The sequence below is a fragment of the Marmota marmota genome, unplaced genomic scaffold, assembly GCF_001458135.2.
Source record: "Marmota marmota marmota unplaced genomic scaffold, marMar, whole genome shotgun sequence".
NCBI classification, from domain to species: Eukaryota; Metazoa; Chordata; class Mammalia; order Rodentia; family Sciuridae; genus Marmota; species Marmota marmota.
The window spans coordinates 8,290,413-8,317,236 of NW_026000171.1; the positions used below are offsets into that span (position 1 = coordinate 8,290,413).

Genomic DNA, 26,824 nt, shown 5'->3' on the forward strand with positions numbered 1-26,824 from the left:
CCAGTTGGACTGAATAAGGGGATAAGGATGGCTCAAAGTTAAGCCAATGAGACTCAGACCAGAGGCATCGAGGTAAGGGCAGGGAGGAATGAGGCAGAGAGGACTTTCTCTTTGGGGGAAAAATCAAGCTCCACTCCCTGGGGAGAGAGGGAAAGAGAGTCAGGCTAGGTAAGAGGGTGAATTTGGAGCTGCTGGATATTTTGTTTTCTAGTAGCTGTAACTAGGTAGTCTCCTGGACTCTAGTAACCCCTTTGCGATAAACTCTATAATCAATACATTTTGGACCCAATATTCAGAGACAGGGCAGGCACAGCAATGCAGATGGCACCGTGACAGTTGGGCATGGGGGTAACACAAATGTGGATTCTGGCTAGGCCGGGTCCTCCTCTGCCAGAGCCAACCTTCAGCCTGACTTCTAGAATCACAGAGGCAAATGGCCTGAGAACTTAGACTCACTCTAGCTTTCTTTTGATGAGGGACCTCACAGAAGAGGCTGAGAGGGGCCGGAGGGATGTTGAGTAGGGGTGCTTGATGGAAAATTACAAACCGAGATTCTCACTTCACACCCCTCTGCTGCTGGGAAGTTCTAAAAGACAAAGAGGAAGCACATGTAAAGGGAAATTTCCCCTTCTCTCCACAACTTCCCCTCCCCCCACACCACCTGTAGCTGAAGAAACATCTTTGTCTAGAAGAAGGCACTGTCCCTTCTGAATGAAGGGCCATGGGACAGTCTTGTCCCCAGTGCCTTGAGGGCATGCTCAAGAGAGGTGACGAGGGACTCATTCTGGAGAAGCTCATTGGGCATGCAGCACAAGGCACATACTCCACACAGGCCCTTCAGCACTGCCGGCTGCCAGGCTATTCCAGAGAAATCCTATCAGTGTACATCAGTGCCAAGAGGTGCTGCTTAGGACCAGACCCTCCATGTTCCGAGCCCCCGCTTCCAGAGGCATCATAACGAACATCAACAGCTTCCCTTGAGCTCTTGGGCTAGTCCAGGCAATGACCAACTTGTCTATAATAATCCCTGCAAACTATGGATTATTAACTTTTCCAGTGTGGGAAACTGAGGCTCGGCTCCTCACCTAACCGACCAGACTGGTAGGTGCTAGAGGACAGGAGGAAAGCCAGCCCTGTCTGGCTGCAGACCTGAGTCCTCTCTGCATCATGTACCTTGAGATACACACGCTCTGGGTGCTTTCTCTAGGAAAATCCCAAGGAGAAGGTAGTGGTTCTAGAGCTCTGCCTGGAAGCCACAGAGGGCAGGTACTTGGTGGAAAACTCCAGTGTGTGATTCACCCTCCTCCCGTGCCCTCATCAGGGAGGCCAACTCCCCTCAGTCTTCAGCCTGGGAGGTGGTGGCTTCCATCTGCTGCTCTGGTAAGAGAGGGCTGTCCCTTGCCTAAGAAGGGGATGGTACTGTGGTGGGGGGCAGAGGGAGAAAGGGAAGGGGCAAAGAACAAGAGGGGAGATGAGGGCAGGATGTGAGGGTCTAAGCCCCTTCCCCTGCTCAGCCCAGCTCCGGAGGGGACAGGACATCTTGGGACAGTGCCAAAGGGAGGGCAAAGGCCAGGAGGGAGGGGGCTACAGCGCAAGTGTAATGGGGTGGGGGCAGGGACAGAGGGCTTGGCTTCCTGAGGTTGGATGTTGTAATCCTGATTCGTAGACTTTTGGCCTCAATCCCTCCTGTTACTTGTGGTATTTCTGTCCCTTCACTTCCCAATACTCTGTCTCTCTTTGTCTCACACACACAGAGAGAGTGGCTTTCTGTCTGGGAGTCCCAGGACAACTCGGATGGGAGTCCGTGCTGGGAGGAACAGGGGGAGTGAAGGTGGAGAGCATTCCCCTTTCAGGTCCCTGGGAATGACCCATGTATGGAGCTGAGCTGACTGCAGGGCACTGAGGTGAGCAGGAAGTGGAGGGGCTGGCTTGATCTTGGGGTTCGAGAGATAAGATGTGGGGCTGGACTTCACAGAACTATGGGGGGGGGTCTTGGGGAGCGGGGGTAGGCAACTGCAATTCCCCACGCCAAAGAGAAAGTCTGGTATTGGGAATGCTGGGACAATGGGTGCCACCAAGTACCCCTCAATATCCACAGCACTGGGTGCTCAGGAACAAACCTGTGTAGCAGGAGAGTCTATTACCCGAGCTGGCCCTGGGCAGTGGGTAAAAGAGGGGCAGTCAGCTGACTCGGATGGTGGGGGAGGCAGGCAGTGCCCAGAGAGGTGGGAACTAACAATCACAGGTGAGGGGTGACAGTCCTTCCCTTCAGGGTCACTGGTGAGCCGGAAGCCAAGTGGCTCCCAAAAGAAGGAAGCAGCCTGGCTCTTGGGTTGCAGCAGGGGCGTGTTTGTGTCTAAGGTTGGGGGCGGTGTGAGGGAAGGCGTGGGCAGCCACCAGCAGAGCCAGGCTGCCCACGGGGTGTGAAGGACTACAGACAGAGCCAGGCTTTGGTGCCATGCACACAGGTATGTGTGTGCAAAGAGACGTGACGGAAGGCACCAGTGTGCGTGTAGGAATGGGTATTGGTATGTGGGTGTGGGCTGCAGCAGTGGCCAGGCCATTCTCACGCTGGATAGGCTGCCAAGGAGACTGAGCCCGGACCTGGCCACTGGCAGGCAGTGGCATTTCTGGCCTTCACCTGCTAGAGCCCGGCCAGGCTTCTATCTACACACCCAGCACCCCAAACAGAAAGTAACTTTGTACTTTCTAATCTCTGAAAGACTAGAGCCCAATGTGTGCATTGGTGTCTTTGCTTCTGGAGGGGAGAACCATCCCCTATCTCCATCTTCTGCCCCATTTTAATAAAGCAGGGAGACAGTCTGGGGAGGAGATGCTGGGGGCTGCCAAAGGGACAGAGCTGGGGTGAATTCTTGGGAAGATTTCCAGAAGTCATCTTTGCTGTGGACAACACTGGTTAAACCATTCTTAACAGATGAGAGGTAGAAAGGTGAGGTGGGGGTAGGCTATGCTGTTCTTTTGGCTTTTAAAAATAACCCCAAAAGGATAGCCACATCGTTTATTTTCACGTCTAATGTCCTCCAGGATATTTCTCCCCCTAGTCTAGCTTAAATCTCTCTTGCTGCAATTCCAGTCTCTTTCCCCTTAACTTAACCAGGGCTCTGAGCCAACTTTTCCTTTCACTTGCTCTTGCTTTCATTCTGCCATTCCAGTTTTTCATTCTTACCTGTAAGTTATGCTTCTTCCAATAATATTTTTGTTTAAAAAAATGTTTTATCCCATGTCAGTTCATGTTCTCTTCTGTCTCCTCCCCCATCCTCAATACAACCCAAATCCTTGGCACAAACTGAGTTCTGTCCTTGCTCTCCTTCAGCTTTCCCTTCATCCATCCCTTCAGTTACTCCTTTTATCCATCAGGTCTGCCATCCTACACCTATTGAGAACATCATGGTCTTAAAATAGTCACCTCTGGTCTGGAAATAGTAAGGCTTTTCTGCTGACCATTCCCTTGGGGACTCTTGTGTTTGGGCTTGCCCTGAGCTCAGCTACCCTATGGCTTGGCAAGCAAAGACAGTAGTTGCTGGGGCTGGGATTGTGGCTCAGTGGTAGAGTGCTCGCCTAGCATGTGCAAGGCCCTGGGTTCGATCCTCAGCACCATCACATTAAAAAAATAAATAAAATAAAGGTATTAAAAAAAAGACAGTGATTGCTTATTATGGATCTTACTGTTATTCTCCCACTGTTATTCTCCCACTCTTGCAATATCCCTGTTGAGCAGGGGTCCTTCTCTCTTCCAGGAAGATTTAAAGTTCAGAGAGGAAGTGTGAGTTGACTAAGGTCACACAACAAGACCCAGCTCCACCACTTATTGTCTTGGTAAGTTTATTCCGCCCTTCCAAGGGAGTTTTACTGAGCACCTGCTAGGTGCCAGGTACTGTTCTCTAATCTCTGAGCTTCACTTCCTCATATATAAAATGGAGCTAATAGTAACACCTACTTCAGAGACTTATGAGGAAGAGATTCAATAATGTACATAGAGATTAGTATGTTTTTAGCTCAGTGCTTCCTCGAATGTTAACCTTCTGTTGTTATTGTAATTAGCAAAATGTGGATGAGATCTCGGGTTTCTTCTCTGATGCTTTTGAGTCCATGTTTCCAAGTTTTCATTCACTTATTTGTTCATTAGTTTGATAATGATTCAGAGGCTGTTCCTTAGGGTGCCCCAGTTCTAACTCATTAGCAATGGTCACTTTGGGGTTCAGGTGTCATGGACCTCTCCCCCTGGTCGAGCTCCCCTGTTCTTTCAACCTGAAGCTCTGGTTCTTTAAGTTCCCCTGGGGCTGTCCACTTCCTCCCAACCTGGAGCCCTCTTTTCTTCTCTTCTTCCCTCCTTCTCTCTTGTACCTGAGGTTCAAGGCCTCTGAATTCCCGGGTGACTCCTTGTTCTCCCTCCTGGATTGAGCTTGCATTAGAAGCCTCTGAACAAGTCCCAATCCCGGCATTTTACCCTGACATGCTTTCTGCTCCTGGGATAACCTGTACCCTCCAAGTCACCTTCAAAAATTTCCATAACCTCAAATGGCTCCTGCCCACGCCTTTCTAACTGACTTGGGCTTGGGCTGTTGCCTGGGTTAAAAGGACCAACAAATAAACACAGACTCTTCCTTAATAAAAAGACTCCCTTGTGTTTCTCTAGAGCCTCGGAGGAGCATGGAGCACTTGGTAGACCTGGTCACTTTGATTCCCCCAACACCCCTCCCAGGTGAGGGGTGGCAGGATGGGTGCTTCTCTCTGTAGGCTGGGGCAATGTCTCCTGGCACTTGCCTGGGAATAAAGGCACAAGTGGCTTCAGGCTGATTGTTTGTATGGGTGGAGAGAGGAGAAGGCAAACATGGGCTGCAGAAGCAATTCTGCTGCCATTTGTCTCTTGGTGATTGACAGATGAGAGGATTGGAAAATAAAACTGACAGGGGCCCACATCATCCTTTTGGAGGTCCAGGGAGTTTGGGGATCTTTAAGAGGGGAGGGATAAAGGATAGTCAGTGATCTGCAATGACGGGCAGTTCTTACCAGGCTTGTCCCCACCCTTTTAAATAAGTACTTTTATTTATTTACTTTTATGTGGTGCTGAGGATCGACCTTAGTACCTCACTCGTGCAAGGCAAGCACTCTACCACTGAGCTACAACCCCAGTCCTGGCTTCCCTCTTAAGGAGACCATTTGGTCATCTTGGAGTCATCTGGAGATGACCACCACCCAAGTAACAATTGCTCTGGTGACCCCTCCTGGCACACAGCCCCTTAAGTTTTCTCATGACAGAAATGCAACTGAGAGAAGAGAAACGGGGTTCCTTTGAAGGCCTATACTTGGCCCTGGTGCCAGTTCTAGTCCCCATCCTGCTTTGTTCTGAGGTCCCACCTTCTCCTGCCCTTCCAATCAGACATCCAGGGCTAGCCGGCCCCATGTTTACCCAGAGTTGATCCATCACCTTGGCACAGGAATGAGCACACAACTGGGGGGGACAATACAGCCACCTTGGACAAACTGCCCTTTGACCCCCATCACCTCTGGCAGCCTTTGATTCCTTCTGCCCTGGAGGCCAGAGGCCGGGCTAGTGTCACCCACTAAATACTGAGGATCTGGGCGCACGGGCCAGCTGTGATGGTGACTGGCGATAGAGATCAAGAGCCACTTGGTCTACAATGCCCCACGCCTGGACTTTCACGGCAGCTCTGCTCCTGCATGGTCTTGGGCAAGTCGCATCACTTTATCTGTGGAGGCTTGACTTTCCTGTCAGCACATCTGCAAACTGAGATTTGCTCCCCCATTTGTTTAGTCTCATGACTCTGAGAGCAAAGTGTAACTCTATGGAGAGGTGCCATGGAGAAGAAAAGCAATACTCCAACAGCAAAGACCGGGCTGGGGAGGGCAGGACGGTGGGGCCTGTGCCAGGGTCTTACAGTTCACTCCTCCTCCCACCAGACTTTGCCTCTCTGACATCTTGCTCCATCCCACGGGGACTCCCAACTCACTATCTGGCTATGGACAAAAAAGTGGCAGTCCATGAGGATGGGCCTCCTATGGTCTCCTGGGTCCCGGAGGAGGGAGAGACGTTGGACCAGGAAGGCGAGGACCAGGTGAAGGATCGGGGCCAATGGAACAACAAGATGGAGTTTGTGCTGTCAGTGGCCGGGGAGATCATTGGGCTAGGCAATGTCTGGAGGTTTCCCTATCTCTGCTACAAAAATGGAGGTGGTGAGTTCACACTGAGGTAGGCTTGGTGGGGAGAGCCGTGCACTGTGGCTGAGCAGTGCCTTCCTGGGCCCCTCCTTCCCGGGCAGTGCGGTAACATGGAAGGAGGGCTGTCATCGAGTTGGAGGCCTGTGGTAGAGCTCCAGCTCCACCTCCAGCCTCAGTGTCTCCCTCTATGAAATGGGGATGATACCTCACAGGGATCCGGTGACTTTTAAATGAGGCAACAGCAGGACCAAGAAATCTGGGTCCTCCATTACTCTATACACACTCCATTCATTCATTCAACTAATATTACTGCAGGTCTATCTTGTGCCAGGCACTGTTCTCCATACAAAACAGAGCCCGCTCTGAGTGTTATATTTTGACAAAGGCTGACAGATTACAGACAAGAAAATGTGTACTATGTCAAGTGGTGATAAGCAGAGTGGCAAGAAGTAAAGCAGGGATAAGGGACAGGAAATGCTGGATCACTGGGACAGGCAGAGGGATTTGATATGGAAAACAGGGAGACCAGGAAAGGTTTTGCCAAGAAGGCAATATTTGAGCAAAGATGTGAAGGTGAAAGTGTGAATCCATGGTTGCATGCAGGATAAAGAACATTCCCAACACTGGGAATAGTGAGTGCAAAGGTCCTGGGGTGAAAGAGCAATGACCTGTTTGAGGAACACTGAGGAGGCAGTGTGGAGCTGAATGAGAGAGGAGAATAACAGGAGATGAGCTCAGAGAAGTAATGGGTTTAGATCTTGAATTCTTTGTTCCAAGTGAAATGGGAGCCATTGAAGTATTTTGATTGGAGAAATAATAACTTGTCTATATATTTTTTTTCAGATGAAGAAAATGTATTTGATTGTTTTTTGGCATCGGTAGTAAAAGTTAACAAGGTCACAGTGGGGAAGGGCCAGATTTATTTTTTTAAGTGTGCCATTCAGTGATTTTAGTATATTCACAGAATAGTGTAACCATCATCAAAATCAATTTTAGAACATATTCATTGTCTCTAAAAGAAAGTCATGACTACTAGCTGTCACTCCCCATTCCCTCACCCCCTCCCCACTTTCAGCCCTGGGAAACCATTATCTGCCGTCTCTAAGGATCTACCTACTTGGGGTATTTCATGTAAATGGAACCCTTCAATATGTAGTCCTTTGTGATCGATCTGATTATTTTTTTTCCTCTTGAAATTACCTTTTTCTTTCATATTTTTTCTTGTCATACTGGAGGCTGAACCCAGGGGCACTTTACCACTGAGCTACATCGTCAGCCTTTTTTATTTTTTATTTTGAGACAGGGTCTCTCTAAGCTGACCTTGAACTTGCTATCCTCCCGTCTCAGCCTCTCAGGTTGCTGGGTTTACAGGCATGCACCACCAAGGCCGGCACCTTTTTTTTTTTTTTTGGTAGAAATTATATATATTTATTATAAATACTAGAAATACTCTAGGTGGGTAAAAAGAAGAAATACATTGAGAGATAACCATGGTTTAGGAAATCCTTCTAAACACTATTTATATGTAATTTGACAAATGTTTACTGAGTATTCACTACACATGTTGCTATGTGTTTTATTTTTATTTATTTTTATTTTTTTAAAGAGAGAGAGAATTTTTAATATTTATTTTTTTTTTAGATTTTGGCAGACACAACATCTTTGTTTGTATGTGGTGCTGAGGATCGAACCCGGGCTGCACGCATGCCAGGCGAGCGTGCTACTGCTTGAGCCACATCCCCAGCCCCAATTGCTATGTGTTTTAAAACTTACAGTTGTTTTCATGAACTGTTTATACTAATGACTCCAAAGAAATGGAAATGGAATTTCTTGAGTGGATCAGGATGATGGTGGGAGACTGACACCGGCCAGAAGTTAGGGGAGACAGTTAGGAGCGGCAGAAGTGTGCTTTCTTTCTTTGTCCCAGGACATAGTGTTGTGGATGAATCTAGGTTGCTAAAGCCAGAGCTGAGGGTTATCAAGTCCCAGAGGAGGCCTTGCCCCAGAACACAGCTAGGGCGATGCTTGTGGTTGGGTGACTGCCCCCAACTCACTGTTTACATCTTGTCCTACTACCTGGAAGAGAGAGCCTGAGGGCAGCAGGCAGGGCCCCAGGCTCTGGTGGCTGAGCCCAGGTCATCTCCAAGATGGCAGGATCAAAGAAAGACATTATATCTGTATCACTTTAGCTCTGTTGCTAAACCACCCAAAGTAAGGGTTTGATAAGCTAATTTATAGAACTGGTGTGTTGGAAACTCAGAGAGAAATCCAAACATGGAGGAATCAACGTCCTCCCCTGCGCTACAAGGTCTAAACGTGTGACCAGCCTGAGGTGAGGCTCTTCTGAGGTCCCCAGCTTCTGTGGGACCAAAGCCCACATTTTAAAGTCAGAACGGAAGCCGTCTCCTTTATTAGAGAGAAGGACATCTGACAGCTGGCAGAAGGGGCCTGTGGGCCACATGCCCCATAGCTCTCCTAGAAAGTGCCCTGTGGGAGAACCCCGGAGCTACGTCCTTTCTCCTGAATCCTGCCCTCAGCCCTGGCACTGCAATCATCCACGAAACCCAAACCTGAGCCAGTTCCGTCATTGCAGTGTGCTCGCCAATGCTCTAGTAGCACTCAGGCTGGGGAGGCCAACGTGAGGCAACAGGACCGTAGCTCAGTGGAGAGTTAGGTGGCACTCTGGTCCAGAGGACATAAACCCTTCTTCACTCTCACATGTTACTAGTGGGGGCAGGGTGGTATAAGAGTTATGGAGGGCAATGTGAAATGCATGCCAAAGACCTTTAGGCAAGGTATATCCCCAAAGGTGGAAAGAACCCAGATGTCCTACAGTGGATGAATGGATAAACCAAGTGTGACATATACACACAAAGGACATTATTTAGCCTTAATAGAGAAGGAAATCATGATATATGCTGCAACATGATGCATCTTGATAAGTTAAATGAAATCAATCAGGATAAATACTCCTTGATCCCACCTTCATGAGGAACCTAGAGTAAGCACGTTCATAGAAACAGAAAGTAGAACTGTGGATGCCAGGGGCTGGGGAGGAACAGGAATGGGGAGTTGCTGTTCAATACATACAGAATTTCAGTTTGTGATAATGAAAAAGTTTCAGGAGGTGGATGGGGTGATAGTTACACAACTGCGAATGGACTTAGTGCCCCTGAACTGTGCACTTGGAAATGGTTAGAATGATTCATGGTGTATGTATTTTAACACACATACACATGCATGTAAAACAAAACAAAACAAAAAGCTTATCTTTGGACTCAGCAATTCCTCTACTGGCAATTTGTATTAAGGAGAAATTAGACAAGTACATGAGGCTATGGACAATGGTCTTCACTGTGGTGGTGTTTCTAATGTACACTGAAAAACCCAACAAGATACTTGAAATATGCTAGAATTCCATACAGTGGAATACTATACAGCCAATAAATGATATAGGTATAGATTCATTGGTTGATATGAACAGGTTCATGATGAAGATTTTTAAAATGGTTGTCAAATAATCTATAGTAGGTTCTCATTTTGCAAAAGAGAAATGAATGTGTGTGTTTATAAGAAAACTAGAAGGATTCACAGAGCTTTTTCCTTTATACTTCCCATTTTTTCCTACACATGAGAGAGATTACTTTAGAGGCATTTTGATGTAGTGGTTAAGATCAGGCTCAGAACCCCCAGGTTGGTGCCTCTGTTTCCTCATTTATGCCTCAGTTTTTTTGCATTTTAAACCCAGCCTCAGTTTTCTCTTCTGTGAAAGGGGATAGCAATAGTACTTACCTCATGGGAGGATGTTTTGTGAGGATTTTGATGTTGGTGAAGCATTTAGGAGAGGGTCTGAAACATAGCACCAAATAATGCCAGGTGTTATTATTAGGTGATGAACCAGAATCCACTTGCCCAAAGATGAACCTCTGAGGTGAGGTTGCGGCCTTGGTGATTTCTACCAAAGTGGGCACTGGGCTGAGGGGTGTCTTCAATTCCATCACATCATTTGCTGAACGTCTCTTAGCCTGGCCTCCCCTCAGTAGCTGCTGGTCAGTGCCTAATTATGTGATAGCTTTCTCTGCTGCGAGTCTCCTTCAGACCAGAGCCTGATGGGGGTGGGGGAACACTCCAAAAATTACTAGTGTGAAAATAATGTTTCCAAGGTGTTTTTTTTGTTTGTTTGTTTTTCTCTAAAATGTACCAAACTTGATAATTTAATAAGCATATCAAATTATACAGAACACATGTTTTGGTTCCAAAAATAATACACTGATGAAATTCGTGAAGCACACTAAGAAAATAAATAGTGCATATACTATTTCCTAATCCTAATTCATTCATTTCCTTTCAAAGGCCTTGCCCACCTCACGCAGGGTTTAGTCTGGAACATTTCCACCCATCACCTCTGACAGCATGAGAAAGGAGGAGGCCATCTTGGGCCCCGGGGAGGCGTGAGGAAGGCACTAAGGAGGAAGGTGCTGGAGGTCTGGGAGGGTCCCCGGGCTGAGAGCAGAAAGGTGTGGCTCAGTCTCTGCCTCTCCTCTCCTGCAGGGGCCTTCTTTGTTCCCTATTTCATCTTCTTCTTCAGCTGCGGAGTCCCCGTGTTCTTCTTAGAGGTGGCCCTGGGCCAGTACACCAGCCAAGGGAGCGTCACTGCCTGGAGGAAGATCTGCCCCCTCTTCCAGGGTGAGTATTCTGCCTCCTCCTTCCAATACATGGAGACGTCCTCATGCCTACCTCCTTCCAGCGTCCCTCCCTTCACTGTCATCATCCTCTCCGTGCTCACTGTCCCCTTTGCTTATCCACTCTCCTCCTGCACTAAGTGAGAACCAGGCTTTTCAGGGCCCAAGCTTACAAAGCTTGGGAAGGAGGGTACACTTCAAGAAAAACAGACAAAATGACAAATACCAAATCAGGTACAGAGCTTGGGATGGGTCCCTGCAAGTAAGGAACCCTAAAGTTCAAGCTTCATCAGCCTCATGGAAAGTGTTTCTGAGTTGATGTCATGGTCCCAGATGGGCCTACAACACATGTAGTGACAGGAATGATGCTGATGGGGATATCTAGCATCTATGGAGCGCTACCCTGTGTCAGGTCTCTTGTAAGCACCTTTCTCACCTAATTCTCTGGTAACTATTGGTTTCATTTTGTAGATGAGGAAAATGGGGTCATTCACAAAGGATTTGAGTCCAGATCTACCTGAACCCTTTCCCTCTTGACTATACCAGGGGCAGCTTCTGTTCCTCTCACAATGAATCTGCTGGCACTAATGTGAGCAGCCTGGGGCATCCTGCCCCAACCCCTCTTTAGTTGATTGGCCAGTCCCCTGGGGGATAGTGGGATGCCCAAGGGGTCTTCCTGTCCTTCAAAGGTTCTTTGCACATTTTGAAATGCAGAGAGGACTCTTCCCCTCATGTCAGTGCCTAAGGGAGCCCTGGGGATAGGCATTCTTGGGTTTCCTGGGCATAGTTCAAATTGGATAGAGGTGTCATGAGGAACATCTTGGTTACTGGGTAGGCTGGGTACCTGACCACATTGGGGAAGAGTGAAGCCTGTTTCATGCTGTGCTTCTGGAACATCCAGGGGGGTCCTTGTGGAGATAGCAGTGAGGGGCAGGGCAGAGCAAAGCTTGGCCTACCACGTTTCTACTCATAAGTTCTGGGCGCTGCAGGAGTTTCTGGGTGTTCTGCTCCGAACTCAGCAGTAATGTAAAAGTCCCACTCAACTGAGTTCTAACCCCAGGTCCAAGCAAGCTCCTGGGCAGCAGCAGTAGAGCCTGGCCTCTGCAGAACACCCTTATGGGGGTACCTGGCAGGTGGACATTGGATGGGTAGGGGAAGAGACTGTGAGTCTGCGGCTCCTTTCCTCTTCCAAGTTACTGGGCTTCGCCTGGCCTGGGTGCTCCGGAAGAGGCTGGCTCAAGGTGTGTGCCCCTCCCCGCGGTGGGAGTGCAAGCTGCTCACTGCCTGCCCATTCCCTGCCTAACTGTCCCCTCCTCCTCCAAGCTCCCAGCAGCCTGTGCACAAAAGGACGCACAGGAAACGCACCCTGTGCTCACCCACACCGCCCCCTCTCCAGTCTGCACTCACTGTAGCTTCTGAATCACCGCAGGTCGCTCCCACACTCCCGCGTCCTCGCTCTGCAGGCGCCACCAGACCCCCGCGCTCAGGTCCCGCCCGCCCCTCGCTGGTCCTCGGTGTTGACCCGCTGATCCCCGCCCTGTCAGGTCCCGCCAAGCCACGGGGAGCACAGCGTTCAGGAGGCTGGCACAGAGGCCGCTTGTTTGTGCTTTCGTGGTCTGAGTGGGAGTCTGTGTGGCCCGGAAATATCCCCCAGGCTGGCCCACCGCTCCCGGGGGAGCCCTCGGCCACGGCAGCCCTGGCTCCTCAGCCCCCGAAGCGCCACAGCCTGGCCGCAGACGCGGGGAGACCACCACGCCTGCAAACCGCCCTTTGCCAGGATGGGACAAAACAGTCGCGAGTGGGTTCTTCCCGCAAAGGGGCAGTTTGGTTCACGGTCAGCATTGATTTCTGAGCCAGCCCTTAGGCTAACGGGTTGTTCCACACAGGCCACAGTTAAACAGCATTGATTAGCCTGTGTCCTCTGTTCTCCAGAACTCAGTCCCGGTGGACAAAGTCCGGGTGGGCTTTGGCCTGGGGGAGCGCCACCCACCACCCCTCCCAGCTGGCTTTCATTCAGCCTGGCAAAATGCTGCTTCTAAAATGACTGTGAGGAGATTCCACTTTTATTTAATTAATTTGTTTGGTTTTTTTTTTAGGTACCAGAGATTGAACCCAGGGGTGCTTAACCATTTAGCCACATCTCCAGCACTTTGTTTTTTTTTTTTTTTTTTTTTTTGAGACAGGGTCTCCTTAAGTTGTTTAGAACCTTGCTAAATTGCTGAGGCTGCCCTTGAACTTGTGATCCTCCTGACTCAGCCTCTGAGTGGCTGGAATTAGAGGTGTGCACCATCACACCTGGCAAGATTCCACTTTTATAGCACATGTTTCCATTAAAGAGACCAAGTGTACCCCACCAACCAGAGCCTGCATGATAAGCTTTAAAATGGAAGCTCAACTTTTGCAGCGAGGGGATCTGGACGCTGGGCCAGGCACATCATGTCAAGGGCCACTTCTCTCTTCCTGGCTGCTTTCTTTTTCTTATCCCGAGATAGATTTTTACCATTTCCCTCTTCTTACTCCTTTATCCTTCCTATCTTTTCATTTTGCAAGCAATACACAATTACATCAGAAAAACAGAAAATGCAACAAGCAAAATGAAAAAAAAAAAAAGCTTGAAAAAATAAACTAAAATCCTATCACTTCAAGAACTTCTTGCTAACTTTTGGGTGGAAATCTTTCCAGAGTTTTCTCATAAACAAAAATAGACGCTCTCATTCTGTTGTCATATATAACAAATTAAAATTAAAAAAATAGACACTCTCAAATATGTGTTACAAAAATGGGAGAATATATAGGATGGTGATTTATAACCTGCTTTTCTTACTTGGAAAAAAAGGCTATAAATGGCTTCTCATGTCAATGAATAAACCCAACTCTAAGAAGACCCTTGTAGCCACACCTGGCAGCTTGTATGTGACTTTTTTGCTAATGTTTATCTCTTGGATTCTCCCTGCCCCACCACCATTCACTCTGGAAGGCATTGGACTGGCCTCTGTGGTCATCGAGTCCTATTTGAATATCTACTACATCATCATCCTCGCTTGGGCCCTCTTCTACCTGTTCAGCTCCTTCACCTCTGAGCTACCCTGGACAACCTGCACCAATTACTGGAACACAGGTATCCATTCTTTCAGCCTCTGGGATGGTGTCTGTCCCTTGAGGTTGGGCCATGGTGGCTGGTGATGGTCAGCATATGGCAGAATTGGCCTCAAAGCTACCCCATGTGGGCTTTGGTGCCATTCTGCTGGCTGATCCTTCTGTGGGCCCTTAGACCAGCCCCTGGGAGAATGAAGTACAGTTGTGAGAACGCAGTGGGCCTGTAGCAAGAGGTTATCATTCGTCATTTAACAATATTTACTGGGCACCTATTATGTGCCAAACACCGCTCCAAGGCCAAGCAAGGGCAACCTGGACCCAGCCCTCTTCTGAGCTTACTGTAGAGATGTAGAAATAGAAGAAATAGACAATTAACTATGTAACAGTGGGAGGGAGAAGCATGTGAGCAGCATCAAGCCAGGAAGAGCTGCACCTGGCCTTGGTCCCTTGTCTGTAGATGGGGGTGATAGTTATCCTTGTGAACTACCCATATTGGGCGTATCATCTTCAGTCTGGATGGTGCCAGAGGTTGGTAGGGTGGCCAGCTGAGTGGCCAGGCTCACTGAGAACAAGAGCAGTGAGCACAGGCCACATGAGGAGGAGGAGCTGGTCCCATGAACCTCCTCAGAAGTTCACCTCTGATACTCTAGAAAGTGGGGAGTCCAAAGGGACCCCTAGGCTGGTGGGGGGATTGGATGTGGGGACATCTCTCCCCATCATGTCCCTAACTGACATGCACTCTACTTTGTCCCCAACAGAGCATTGCATGGACTTTCTGAACCACTCTGGAGCCAGCAAAGTGACCCATTCTGCGAACTTCACCTCACCTGTCATGGAATTCTGGGAGTAGGTGCTGGGCCTGGTTGTCACATGCCAGGGGCCCCTAAGCAGAGACAGTCTGCATGTCTGAATTGTGCGAATTTGAAAGTCTGGGGTGCAAGTTTAAGACTCTCTGTGCATGCTTTCTAGCACTCATGCACCTCCTACCCCCCATCACTGAAGGATGAAAGAACAATTTCACATCCACCCACACTTGTCCACCTGTCCCCTTACACTCACCCCAAACCCACATGAGTCCACGTAGACTCACATTTTTTTATCCACATCATTTACAGTCTCATGAATATCCACCTACCCCCTCACATCCACCCCACACATGTCCAATGGTGTGCTGGAAACAGCCTCCACAGCCCCAGGAGAGCCCACTGTACCATCTCTTCCAAACTCTGTATTCAGTGATGTCACATTGGCAACCTGACACTGGCCAATGTGGGAGTATTTATACCACAGAAATGGGCAGGCCCTCCGCTCACACGTTCACCTTACCATGGGATTACGCACACTTCCACCTCCACCACGCCACACGTCCCTTCTCTCACAGGTCCCCACACATGCTCACCAACACCCTGTGTCTGCCCACACCCTCGCGCATGCAGGCCCTTGATTACCTAAAGTTCTCTCTCAGTCATACCGACATCTCCATCACCCCATACACATCTCTAGAGCCCAACAACTTTAGAGTTCATCCCCTCCCTGCAATACTCACATTCTTGCCCATCACCCTGCATATACAAATATCTACTCTCCATGAACGTGTTGTTTATACATTCCTCACCATCCTCACTCTCTTTTTCTCTATCTGTACAACAGAGAAATCTGGATGAGTTAGAAAGACACAAATACCTATGGGATTATGATGATTTGGTCTTCTAACAGCCAGGGCCATACAGACCACAGGTGGGAACATGGCATGACCACAGGGAAGGTGAGCAGGGCTGGGAGCGGAGGAAGCCCTGGAATATGAGGCCTGTGGTGTCAGCTCTAAGAATCAGGACATGTGGTGATAGGCAATCATCCTTTTTAGCTTTTCACCTGGTTTTTAATTTTTCCCAATCCATTAGGAGACGGGTTCTGGGCATCACCTCGGGCATCCATGACCTGGGGAGCCTGCGCTGGGAGTTGGCCCTGTGCCTCTTGCTTGCCTGGATCGTCTGCTACTTCTGCATCTGGAAGGGGGTCAAGTCCACGGGCAAGGTGAGGTGTTCAGGCTCCTGTTGGGCTCTCTGTGGCTCCCAAAGTCCATGGAGATCCTTGGAGGGCCCTCAGGAGAACTGAAAGAGTGGTAGAGGGGAGATGCATGGTGAGAATGAGGGAAGTTGTAGGAAGGCAAAGTTTAGCTCCATACAAGGAAACACTTTCTTTTTTCAACAGACTTTAAAAGACCTGTTTATGTAAGCAATATTCAGAACAAAATAAGAACCATAAAAGTTCCACTGTTGGAGCTGATCACTGTGCAGGCCACCAGCATGATGGCAGTTGGATCTGCTAATCCCTGTTGACTTTCTCTGTGTTGCCTCCTAGTTCCTTTCATAGGTATGTAGGTGTGTGTTTGTAGCCGTTATGTGTATATATTGCACAAATTAGGATCACACACTCTTACTTCAACTCAACTGCTTGTTGAATTTAATACACACGGAGAATATTTTTAGCACAAGTCACAAACAGAAATGTCTTTGGGGTGGTGAGTTGCCAGTTGCTGATGGGGTTCAAGCCAAAACTGGGTAACAGTGGGTTTATTATATAGAAAGAATTGGGGTTTGAGCTTGATTTTCAACACAGAGAGCCTAAGATGCTGCTTCGTGTTTTTGAAAGCCAGGAATGGCAGGATGCTGACTGTTCTGATCAGCCCTACAGTTAGGCTGTTCCCATAGCAGCCTCCTCTTCTTTGGGTTGTTGTAAAAATAAAAGCAATACTAATGATAAGAATAATAGTAGTCCTAACCACACAGAGTAGGCCGCTCCCTTGGTAAGGAGCTGAGTGTGGTCAGGGACAGAGTGGAACACCTTTTGTGCGTCCCTAGGATTGCTGAGCTCAGGCCACTGCTGCTTCCCCAACCCTAAGCCTGGAAAAGTACAGTCTGAATCTTCCTGCAAATCACTGTCCAAATCTGGCCACTTTTTCTGTGAGGGATGGTCCCACCCTCACCATGGCCATGGGGAGGGCAGCCAGGTTGAAGGATTAAGGCTAATCAGTTTCTGGGTTTCAGATGAGTCTTTGAAGGGTTGTGGGCAAGAAACTCACACCCGTGCCAGTCCCCCTCCTCCTCCCTGCCCCTCCCCCTGCCCTGCTGATGTGTATCTCACACTGGGCTGGGGAGCAGAGCCACTGGAATGTGTAGGGGAGGTGTGGAAAGTTTCCTGTGCTCTCCCCCCAGGCTGTTTCTATGATGTTGGAACCTGGTGGTGAGCTCTGTGTGACTGGCACTACCCGAGGGTGGGGGGGGACCACTGGAGACTCTCTGCCGGGTCCTGGCTGCCTGGCTGCCAGGTCTCCACCTAGAGTGACCTTGGCCTATTTCTCTTCCAGGTTGTTTATTTCACAGCCACTTTTCCCTACCTGATGCTGGTCATCCTACTGATCCGAGGTGTCACCCTCCCTGGAGCCTATGAGGGCATCATCTACTACCTGAGACCAGACCTGCTCCGCCTCAAGGACCCCCAGGTGGGCACCATGTGGGACCTTTTACCTTTGAGGTAGAGGGTCCTGCCCCAAACCAGTCTGCATTTGAAAGTCTTCTATTTCTTTTCCTTTGGTAAAAAAGCAAGAGATGCCCACTGGAGAAAAATTAGATAACATGGAAGAAAATTGAAAAAGATTTAAAATCTCTTATAATCCCACCATTCAGGTACAATTTCTGTCGGTATTTTAGTATATTTCCTTCCAACCATTTTCACTATGTGGTTGGCGCATGTGTGTGTTTTGACATATATATATATATATATATATATATATAAGACACATATATCCTTGTTTCACTTATGAGACTTTTCCGTGCTATCAGATTCACCTGTAAATGTAATTTTTAACACCTGCATAATATTTCATCCATTCATTAGTCATTTATTTATTCAACAAAATATACTGAGGACCCATTACGTGCTAAGTACTGTTCTAGTGCCAGGGATAGGTCAGTGGACAGAACAGACCAGTCTCTCTGCCCTCTTAGAGCTCATATCCTGCCCTTGGACATTTAAGTGATATCTATTTTTTCCCCCACTCCTGGGGATTGAGCCCAAAGAAACTCTACCACTGAGTTACATCCCCAGTTCTTTTTATTTTTGATTTTGAGACAAGGTTTCACTAAGTTGCTGAGGCTGGCCTCAAACCTGTGATCTTCCTGCCTTGGCCTTCCAAGTTGCTGAGATTTTAGACATGTGCCACTAAACTTGGTGGTGATATCTATTTTTAAATATAGGGTTATCCCTCAGTATCCATGGGAGATTTGTTCTATGGCTCCCACAGATACCAATTTTTTGGATGCTTAAGTTGCATATAAAATGGCATAATGTTTGCATATAATCCAATGCAATTTTTCTATATACTTTAAATAATATCTAGATAATTTACAGTACTTACTATAATATAAACGCTATAAAATTAGTTTGTTATACTGTATTATTTAAGAAAAAAATCTGTTCATGTTCAGTAGAGGTACATTTTTGGGGTGAATATTTTCGCTGTGGTTGGTTGAACCTGTGGTTGGTACTGGCTTTAGAGAGCCTTTTTTTTTTTTTTTTTGGTACTGGGGATTGAATCCAGGGTGCTTAACCCCTGAGCCACATCCCCAGCCCTTTTTAATATTTTATTTAGAGACAGAGTCTTGCTGGGTTGCTTAGGGCCTTGCTAAGTTGCTGAGGCTGGCTTTGAACTTGTGATCCTCCTGCCTCAGCCTTCTGAGCCTCTGGGGTTATAGGTGTGTGTCACTGCACCCAGCTGGTTCTGGCTTTAGAGAAATGTAGATTTCTACTACCAGTATTTGAGGATACCTTCTTCCTGTAGGGCCTTTGCAAGGTTTGATTAATATTTATTTTAATATTTTATAACTTGATAGGTCCAAGCAGTATCATTTTATGATTTTAATTTAGCTTTTTTTTTTTTTTTTTTTTAACTCTGGGCAAGGTTGGGCATCTCCCACATGGTTACTGGCCAACTGCATTTCCTCCTCTAGGACTTGTCTGAGCACATTTTTGCATGCCCATGAAGTCTTGGTGGTTTTTTTTTCTATTTTCATGAAGTAGCCTCTTTGCCCCAGGTCACAGCTGCCTAAGGCATGATGTAAATACACTGTTTGAATGAATGCAAGTGACTCTTAGCTCTGCCATGCAGGTGGGCCTCATCCATCTTGGGTACAGCTTGAGTTTACAGACTACACCTGAGGTAGTCAAGGGACACACGTGTCTTTGGTGCTTCCTAAGTGTCTATAGGACTAAAAATTGGCCCTACCTGTGAGAAGTCCACTGTGGAGAGAAGGGAGGACACTAGGAGAAGTATGTCACATGGACTAGTGTCACATGGGTGTGACATTCTTGGGGACACTGAGGGGTCGACTTGTGCTATGGCCAGGGGTCTGTTTTCCCTGGTTCTAGGCCGTGGCCACCCACTCCTGACCCCGGCACTTTCTTGGGGTCTTGTGCAGGTGTGGATGGACGCGGGCACCCAGATCTTCTTCTCCTTTGCCATCTGCCAGGGCTGCCTCACGGCCCTGGGAAGCTACAACAAGTATCACAACAACTGTTACAGGTGAGAACTGGCAGGGCTGGGGCAGGGCGAGAGTGACTCCTGCCTCTCTGGGAGCTGAAGAGGGTCACAGTCCTGGAGGTGGGCCCTGAGACCAAGACCCACTGTCCTGGGCCCAGGGAGTGGCACATTGTGTCAATTGACATTCTGCCAGGCTAACTTTCTTTCTCCCCACTTTCTCTCTTCCTTTCCTTTCCTCCTCCTCTGACACCTGACTTTTGTCTCTCTCTCCCTTCTCCCTCCCTGGCTCATCCCCTCCTGCCTTCTTCTTTCCTCTTTACCCTCCTCTCCTCCCTGATTGGACTCTTCCTCTCTTGCTCTCCACCTTTGTCTGCATCAATCTACTCCCACAGGGACTCCATCGCCCTCTGCTTCCTCAACAGTGCCACCAGCTTTGTGGCAGGGTTTGTCGTCTTCTCCATCTTGGGCTTCATGTCCCAAGAGCAGGGGGTGCCCATTTCTGAAGTGGCCGAGTCAGGTAGGTGCCCCGGTCTGCCTGGGACCTGAGGGGAAGGAGAGAGGACCGGAGCCCTAGAAACTGAGTGGCATGAACCTTTTAGCCTTGGAGGGACAGCGCTTGGCACAAAGCAAGGCTTTCGGAACTGCGGGAAGGAGGAGGGAGAGGGGAAGAGTGGAGTGGATGGACTGATGTGTGTGTGCATGGATGAAGGAATGGCTTTGTCCCCAGGGAGTAGAATAGCGGACTCACCCTGCTGTCTTGAGCAGCCCTGTCTTGAGCTAGCTGTGCATGTGACACGGACAGGACAGTGCAGGGGATCAGCGCTCTGCTGAGGGCAGCGAGACCCTGGATCAGCTGAGCATGCTGTGTGCCTGGCAGGTCCCGGTCTGGCCTTCATTGCATTCCCCAAGGCTGTGACTATGATGCCCTTGTCCCAGCTGTGGTCCTGCCTTTTCTTCGTCATGCTCATATTCCTGGGGCTGGACAGCCAGGTACGTCACCCAGCCCAGCCCTGCCCGGGTGACCTTCTTTCCGGCTTCTGCTAGTCTTGGCCTCACTGTTCTCACTCCTTTCCTCCTACCCATGAATCTGAGCCCTCCTTACTGTCCAGGGCTTGTGCTTGTGGTTGGTCAGTGGCTCCAGGCCTCAAGACCCTCTTCTGTGTGTGTGTTGGTCGGGGAGGGGTGCCCATTTTGTTCTCAAGGCTTGAGCCTTCCACATACACAGATGTCCCCCAATGCCCTCCAGCTTCTCCCAGATGCTCAGCACCAGCGCCAGCCTCCTACCTTTGGGGGCAGGATAGATCTCCCCTTCCATCCTCCCTGTTGGGACCCCTTCTTGTGGACAAGGGCAGGGCTGGCCTCACCCAGACCCCCGACTCCTTCTCGCGCATTAGTGTGGCAAATGGGATGAGAGAGGCCAGGACAGAGCTGGGTGGGGAGAGCGCTGGGCAGGGGCTGGTGGCCTCCCACACACCCTCCTCACCCCAGCTCCCCTCCTGGCCCACAGTTTGTCTGTATGGAGTGCCTGGTGACGGCCTCCATGGACATGTTCCCCAGGCAGCTTCGGAAGAGCAGGCGGCGCGAGCTGCTGATCCTCACCATTGCTATGGTGTGCTATCTGATAGGGCTCCTGCTGGTCACAGAGGTGAGTGGGGTGGTTAGCCTGCTTTGAGGCTCATCACAGGGTGACTTGGGGTCACTGCTGGCCCCTCTCAGAACCACTCTTTCCTTATCTGCTAAGTGGGGCATTGACACCTGCTCAGTTTCTCTCGCAGGGCTTGGGTGGATGGGAAAAGGTAAGCTGGAAGTGGTACCAGCCTTGCTTGATTGGATCTGTCTACATTAGTCAGGTCTCGAAGAAACCAAATACAAGCTGGGTTAAGCAGAAAGGGAAATTAATGGGGGTTGGGTGGCTGCAAAGTCTAGAGATAGTTGGATTTTAGGCATACTTGGATCCAGCTGCTTTAATGACACGGTCTCTTCTCCTGGCTCTCCTTTCCTCTGGTAACTTTGTCCTCAGGCAGGTTTTCTTCCTGTGATATCCAGGAAGGCTGGTACCACTTCCAGCTTACCTTTTCCCATCCATCCAACCCCAGTGGAAAGAATGGGCTTTTTCCTGAGTGTGGCAGGAGTCAGGGTCATGACTTAACTCAGGCCTGCTGCAGGGAGTGGCATACTCCAACCCAAAAGGAACAGAGGGAGGTGGGTGTCCATTCCCAGAGGATGGGATGCTGGGATGTTGAATGAAGGACCTAAGGTAGGGCCAGCATCCTCTTAGATGCAAGGAGTAACTTCCCTGGGCAGGGCAGGATGGCACCCCTGGTGGGGATTTGCCACTCTGGAGGAGCATGCAGCCAGCGCCATGGCCCCAGGCCTCAGCCCTGCTCCCTGCTCCACAGGGTGGGATGTATATCTTCCAGCTGTTTGACTACTATGCCTCCAGTGGCATATGCCTGCTCTTCCTCTCCGTGTTCGAAGTTATCTGCATCAGCTGGGTGTACGGTAAGGAGGCGGAGAGGTTGAGGACTGGGTGGGAGGAGGATGGGGCAGGGGAGGCCCCGGCAAAGGACAGGGTCTGCCTGAGCCAAGAGGTGAGTGCTTCCCGTGAGCCTTTGCATCACCATCCTGTTCCTGTTTCCTGAGAAGGTTAGCCACGGCTAGGCAGCCTGGCATCTCTCCTGAGGGTAGCGAGAGCTGGGACAATGATAAGACAGATTTCCTTGACCAGAGAGAGGAATGACCAATAACCATGCAGGGTGCTCTTGACGCAGAGGTGGCCTGAGGCCCTTCGCCAGTAGAACCCCAGTCGGAAGGGACTCTCAGGGTCACTTGGTCTGACCCTTCACAAATTCCTGTGTTCCCTTTCTAACAACCAGGTTGTCACCTGATTTTGTTTGAATACTTCCACAGGCTGGAAGCTCATTCTCGTGGTTTTGAAGCAGCCTCTTCCATCGCAGCTGCTACACATTTCTTTCTCACACTGCAGTGAATTCTGCCTTCCATGCATTTCCACTAACATCCTGGGGCCCCTCAGCCCTGAGATAACCAGCAGTGCTGTGGAATGCCTTAATGCCCTGCCATCCCCATGCCTGACTACTGGGGGAAAAAACCTTTTTTATTGAGCCATGTGCTCTGTGTCAGGCACCGTACTGGTCACTTTCCCTCTCACTATCTCAGAATCTCTATGACAGTCTTTTGCAGGGGGAAAGGGAGGTTCAGAGAGGTTACATCGCTTGCCTAACCTCACACAGCTAGAAAGCGGAAGGGCCATTGTCATACCCCAGGTCTTCTGGCTCCCTTGCACCAGGTTGGGGACACAGTACCAATGTCAAAAGACTCAGGTGAAGCTACAAGTAGGAAGGATGATTATTTTGCTGCCCTAAGCCTTCCTGCTTGGTGTCCTTTCCTCTCTCTTACCTTCTCCCTTCAAGCTTCTGATGTTTTCTGGTTTTTTCTTCTACCCCTTTCCAAATCTTGTTCTCAGAGAGGATCTGATAAACTCAATCACAGTGAGGTCTTAAACTGTTAAACCCACCTGGCAACATCTGGCTTTTAACTTTGGCTTTTAGAAGTGAAAGCTATGACTCTTTAATGGTGGGATTTCACGTGGCAGTTACCAGTGGGGAGGTCCTAGGGGTGTAGGGAGATGAGTCCCCTACATGGCTTTTCCCAGGAGCGGTTGGTTCTTCACTGCGAGAATACCAGCTCTGCCTAAGCAAATGTAGAAACCTATGGACATTAAAACAAAACAAAAACAAAACCAGTGTTTTCCCAAAGCGTAAATCAACCTTATCACGCTTCCTTTGGAATGCAGAGGTAGTTCCCCTGGAGTCTGAGATCCTGACCATTGTCCTGTAATTTTCTAACCCTGAGTTTGGTATAGTATGTGTGAGCACAGGGCTCCTTGCTGCTCTGACCCCAGTCAGATCCTTGTCTGCTGCACAGGTAAACAAGCATTTGCACTGCCACTGGGCCCCATTTCAGGCTCACACTTTCCTGTGTGAAGAGGACAGTGGGGGTCTCCACTCCATCCTTACACAGGAAGTCAGAGATGGTACCAGCCCCTGCTCCCTGCTCTCTGACTGGGGTGCCAGGGGCACATCTCATTCACAGCTGTTCCTGTTTCCCATCCCAGGATGGGTGGGTGGGTGGGAAAGAAGCCAGCCAGTCTTTCCCAAAGACCCATTAAGTTCTTCTCACTCTCTTTCCCCACACTGGACCTGGTCAGGGGCAGACCGTTTCTATGACAACATTGAGGACATGATTGGCTACCGGCCTTGGCCACTGGTGAAGATCTCCTGGCTCTTCCTGACCCCAGGGCTTTGCCTGGTATGTGCCCGGTCTGCTTCCCCTTCCTCCCTCCTGCCCCCAGAAGACTTGTGGGGTGAGGGGCGATGCCTGACTTATGGACACCCACTTCCCCCTGCCCCACCTCTGTCTCCTCCTGCCTCAGTTCTGATGCCTTGGGTCACGATTTGCAGTGGCTTTTCCTGTCCCACCTGGGATGCACCACAGTGCATCTTGCTTGTCTTCTGTCTTGTCTTGGACTGTTCAAGTGGCCAGGGAGGGACTTTGAATGTCCCTCTGTCTCATCCGCATCTGCCCTTTCCTCTTCCCAGGCCACTTTCATTTTCTCCTTGACCAAGTACACGCCTCTCAAATACAACAACGTCTACGTGTACCCTCCCTGGGGGTACTCCATTGGCTGGTTCTTGGCTTTCTCCTCCATGGCCTGTGTCCCACTCTTCATTGTCATCACCCTCCTGAGAACCCAGGGTTCCTTCAAGAAGGTAGGTGCCGGGCGCAAGAGAGGATGGGCTGGTTGCACACACAGGCTCTGTGTGGGGTGGGGTGGGGGGGCCTGTGGCCTCACAGAATCTCAAAGAGAAGGGCTTTGACCGGTCCAATGGCTTTACTTTCAGAAACCTTCTTGACCTCTGGTAGATCATCAAGGGTAAACTGTAAAGGGTTAAGGGAAGCCAAGTTACAAGAACATAGAGAGACCTAGACACAGAAGCTTAAAGAGCATCGATACCTTGCTCTTGGAAAACTGGTAAGCATGGTTCACTCCACACACAGGCTCCTGACTTCCTTTCATCTTAAGCCTGCTTGGAGACACTGAAAAAGGCTCCCTGTTGGGAGTTTGGGACATGCCTTCCTGGTAGAGGCTATGGCTAATGACCCACAAAGACGTTCCATCTGTCGAAGTCTGTCTGGCCTACAAGTAATAGAAAATCCACCCTATAACAGTTTAAGCAAATTGGTTTATTTGTTCTTTGACATATCAAGGAAATCAATTGGGGGCTGCTAGCATTTGGTTTGGCTGCTTAAAGGGGACATTAGGGACCAGACTCTTCCTTTATTTCTGTGCTTCCATCCTGAACACATTGTCATTTCATCATGCTTATCACTTCATAGTCACACAAAAGCAGTTATGATTCCAGTCGTTACATCTGCATTCAAAGAGAGAAAAGGGAAGGAGATAGGACCAGTGTCAATAGCAATAGTAATAGTTGTACCACTGATAACAGGAAAAACAATAGATCCTTATGAGCACATACCAAGAGTAATAAAAAGAATAGTAGTGATAGTAATAACAAAAATATGTACTTATTGATCACTGAACAGTGTGTTCTATTGTTATCCTCATTTTATAGATGAGGAAACTGAGGCAATCGTGTGAACAGAAGAGTTGAGTGAGTTGCTAGGGGTGTGCAGGTGGTTGGGAGCAGGGCCTGTACTGGAAGCCAGGCAGTGCCCTCCTCCTCGCTGTGTTCTTGACTTTTCTCTTGAAACACTCCTTTGTCCCTGCGTGCCTGGCTCTGAGCTGAGCCCAGGCTCACACATGAGGAGCCATCCTTTCCTCCCTCACCAAAAGTATGCACTCACCGCCTCTCCTCTCCACAGCGCCTGCGACAGCTCGTCACCCCCGACTCCAGCCTGCCACAGCCCAAGCAGCACACACATCCTGACGGAGGTACCAACGGGGGCTGCAGGCTCCCCCTAACGAAGGAAGGGCTGATTGCTGGGGAGAAGGAGAGCCCCTTGTAGGAAGTGTCCACCCTCCACCCTGAGGGAACAGCCCTTTCCTCTGACCCTGGCCGCAGTCCTGCTGAGAACCTTGGAGGGAACCCTGGGCACCTGCACCCGGAGGCCACCCACTGTCCTCCTGGCAGTGCTCCACGTGGCTGTATTTGTCATCTACTTCTGACCCAACCCGCTGACTTCACGGATGAGGAGACTGAAGACCAGAGGCAAAGTGACTTTCAAGTTCGTTTGGCTTCTTAGAGCCAGAGTCATGACTCAGACTTGATGTCCGTGTGCTCAGGCCCATGTCCCTCCCTCCATGCCCTGCCTTAATTAACAAGCACGTATGGACCACCTTTGCCACCTGCTGGTGTCCTTTGCCTTGCTCCATATCTGCCCAGTCACACTGTCTTGGGGTGGGAGGGAGGAAGGGAGGTCCCTTCTGTGGAGGGGTGGGATGGGGCTCTCTCCAGACTGCGTCCTGCCTGGGACCCCCTCGGCCAGCCCATACCCACTGACGGATTTCCTTTCCAGGCGTTTTGCTGCTTTCCATGTTCTCTGCCCTGGGGGTGCCATGGGTCTCACTGAGACAGGGGCATGTGAGGGGGCCTCTTCTTTGCTCCCACACAGTTGCTTCCCTTCCTCACCCCTTTCCCTGCTCTCCCCACAACCCTACCAAGCCACACCTGCTCCTTCCCTGGCCGGGGAGGCTTCCAGGAGGAGGAAGGCAGGGTGTGGATAAGTTGGTGTCCCTGTGTTCAGAAAGGAAAGGAGGAGAGGGAATGGGGTGGGACACTTCAGGATAGTGTCCTGGGGCACAGGAGGCTACCCTGGGGAAAACAGTGTGCAGACAGATGTCACCCAGAGCCACTGTTCAGTGGCCAGAATAATCATCTATAGTCTGGCCAGGGCGAGTTCCATCCCTGAGCCCCTGAGCCATCCCCAGAGTGTCTCCCACTCTCCACCCAGGCTTGTGAGGGCTTTTCCATTCAAGAGGGTGAGTCCATTGGTATAGTGGGCACACCAGATGCCCCAGCTCCTGGCTTCTGGAAGCTCCCATCTGCATTCCTCTGGACTGCTCTCTACACCTGTACTTGCCCTTATTAGACCGGGTAGTGGGGAAAGAAGGAGGTCCAAGAGAAAGGGGTACAGAAAGGCTTTCCATAGCTGAGTCCAGGGTCCATGTGAAAACCAACTGTGGAGCTGGCATGGTGCTCTCTATTGCCGCCTGGTGGCCCAGGAGAGCAGGGTTGCATCCCGCTTGTGCCCACATCCCCAG

At 49.6% G+C, this 26,824-nt stretch overlaps 3 protein-coding genes across 27 annotated transcripts in view; 1 reads left to right on the plus strand and 2 right to left on the minus strand.

Annotated features, from left to right (window-relative positions):
• The window catches only part of Erc1 (ELKS/RAB6-interacting/CAST family member 1), a 1,605,700-nt gene that overhangs the window by 1,324,586 nt on the left and 254,290 nt on the right, over positions 1–26,824 (minus strand). The gene's annotated exons all lie outside the window — the stretch shown is intronic.
• LOC107155026 (sodium- and chloride-dependent betaine transporter) lies at positions 1,263–25,904 on the plus strand. Of its 6 annotated transcripts, none has more exons than XM_048787525.1 (18): positions 1,263–1,380; positions 1,755–1,904; positions 3,759–3,837; positions 4,658–4,723; positions 5,944–6,216; positions 10,753–10,887; positions 13,861–14,001; positions 14,738–14,825; positions 15,881–16,013; positions 17,347–17,481; positions 19,457–19,560; positions 19,911–20,035; positions 20,396–20,508; positions 21,026–21,163; positions 21,918–22,020; positions 23,747–23,847; positions 24,138–24,308; positions 25,426–25,904. In XM_048787525.1, the coding sequence occupies exons 4-18, from the start codon at positions 4,672–4,674 to the stop codon at positions 25,567–25,569; spliced, it is 1,956 nt and encodes a 651-aa protein (XP_048643482.1). In that variant the 5' UTR covers positions 1,263–1,380; positions 1,755–1,904; positions 3,759–3,837; positions 4,658–4,671; the 3' UTR covers positions 25,570–25,904. The 6 variants fall into 6 exon arrangements, 5 of the variants coding, with proteins under 5 accessions (XP_048643482.1, XP_015356288.1, XP_015356290.1 ...); XR_007342100.1 differs by lacking the exon at positions 1,263–1,380 and adding an exon at positions 24,441–24,571 and having other exon boundaries at positions 1,693–1,904; positions 25,426–25,559; XM_015500802.2 differs by lacking the exon at positions 1,263–1,380 and having other exon boundaries at positions 1,695–1,904.
• Iqsec3 (IQ motif and Sec7 domain ArfGEF 3) overlaps positions 24,763–26,824 on the minus strand; it is a 115,591-nt gene continuing 113,529 nt past the window's right edge. The window contains exon 13 of the mRNA XM_048787524.1: positions 24,763–24,971. Coding sequence (XP_048643481.1) covers positions 24,966–24,971 — 6 coding nt within the window. The 3' untranslated portion in view covers positions 24,763–24,965. The remainder of the gene's footprint in view (positions 24,972–26,824) is intronic.

What these genes read in the sequence shown, in the direction of transcription:
- LOC107155026 (XM_048787525.1), top strand. Translation starts at nt 4,672, where the DNA reads ATGGAGCACTTGGTAGACCTGGTCACTTTGATTCCCCCAACACCCCTC. An exon ending in CTGCATCAGCTGGGTGTACG is followed by an intron (nt 22,021 to 23,746) that starts GTAAGGAGGCGG and finishes GGACCTGGTCAG; the next exon opens with GGGCAGACCGTTTCTATGAC. An exon ending in TGACCCCAGGGCTTTGCCTG is followed by an intron (nt 23,848 to 24,137) that starts GTATGTGCCCGG and finishes TCCTCTTCCCAG; the next exon opens with GCCACTTTCATTTTCTCCTT.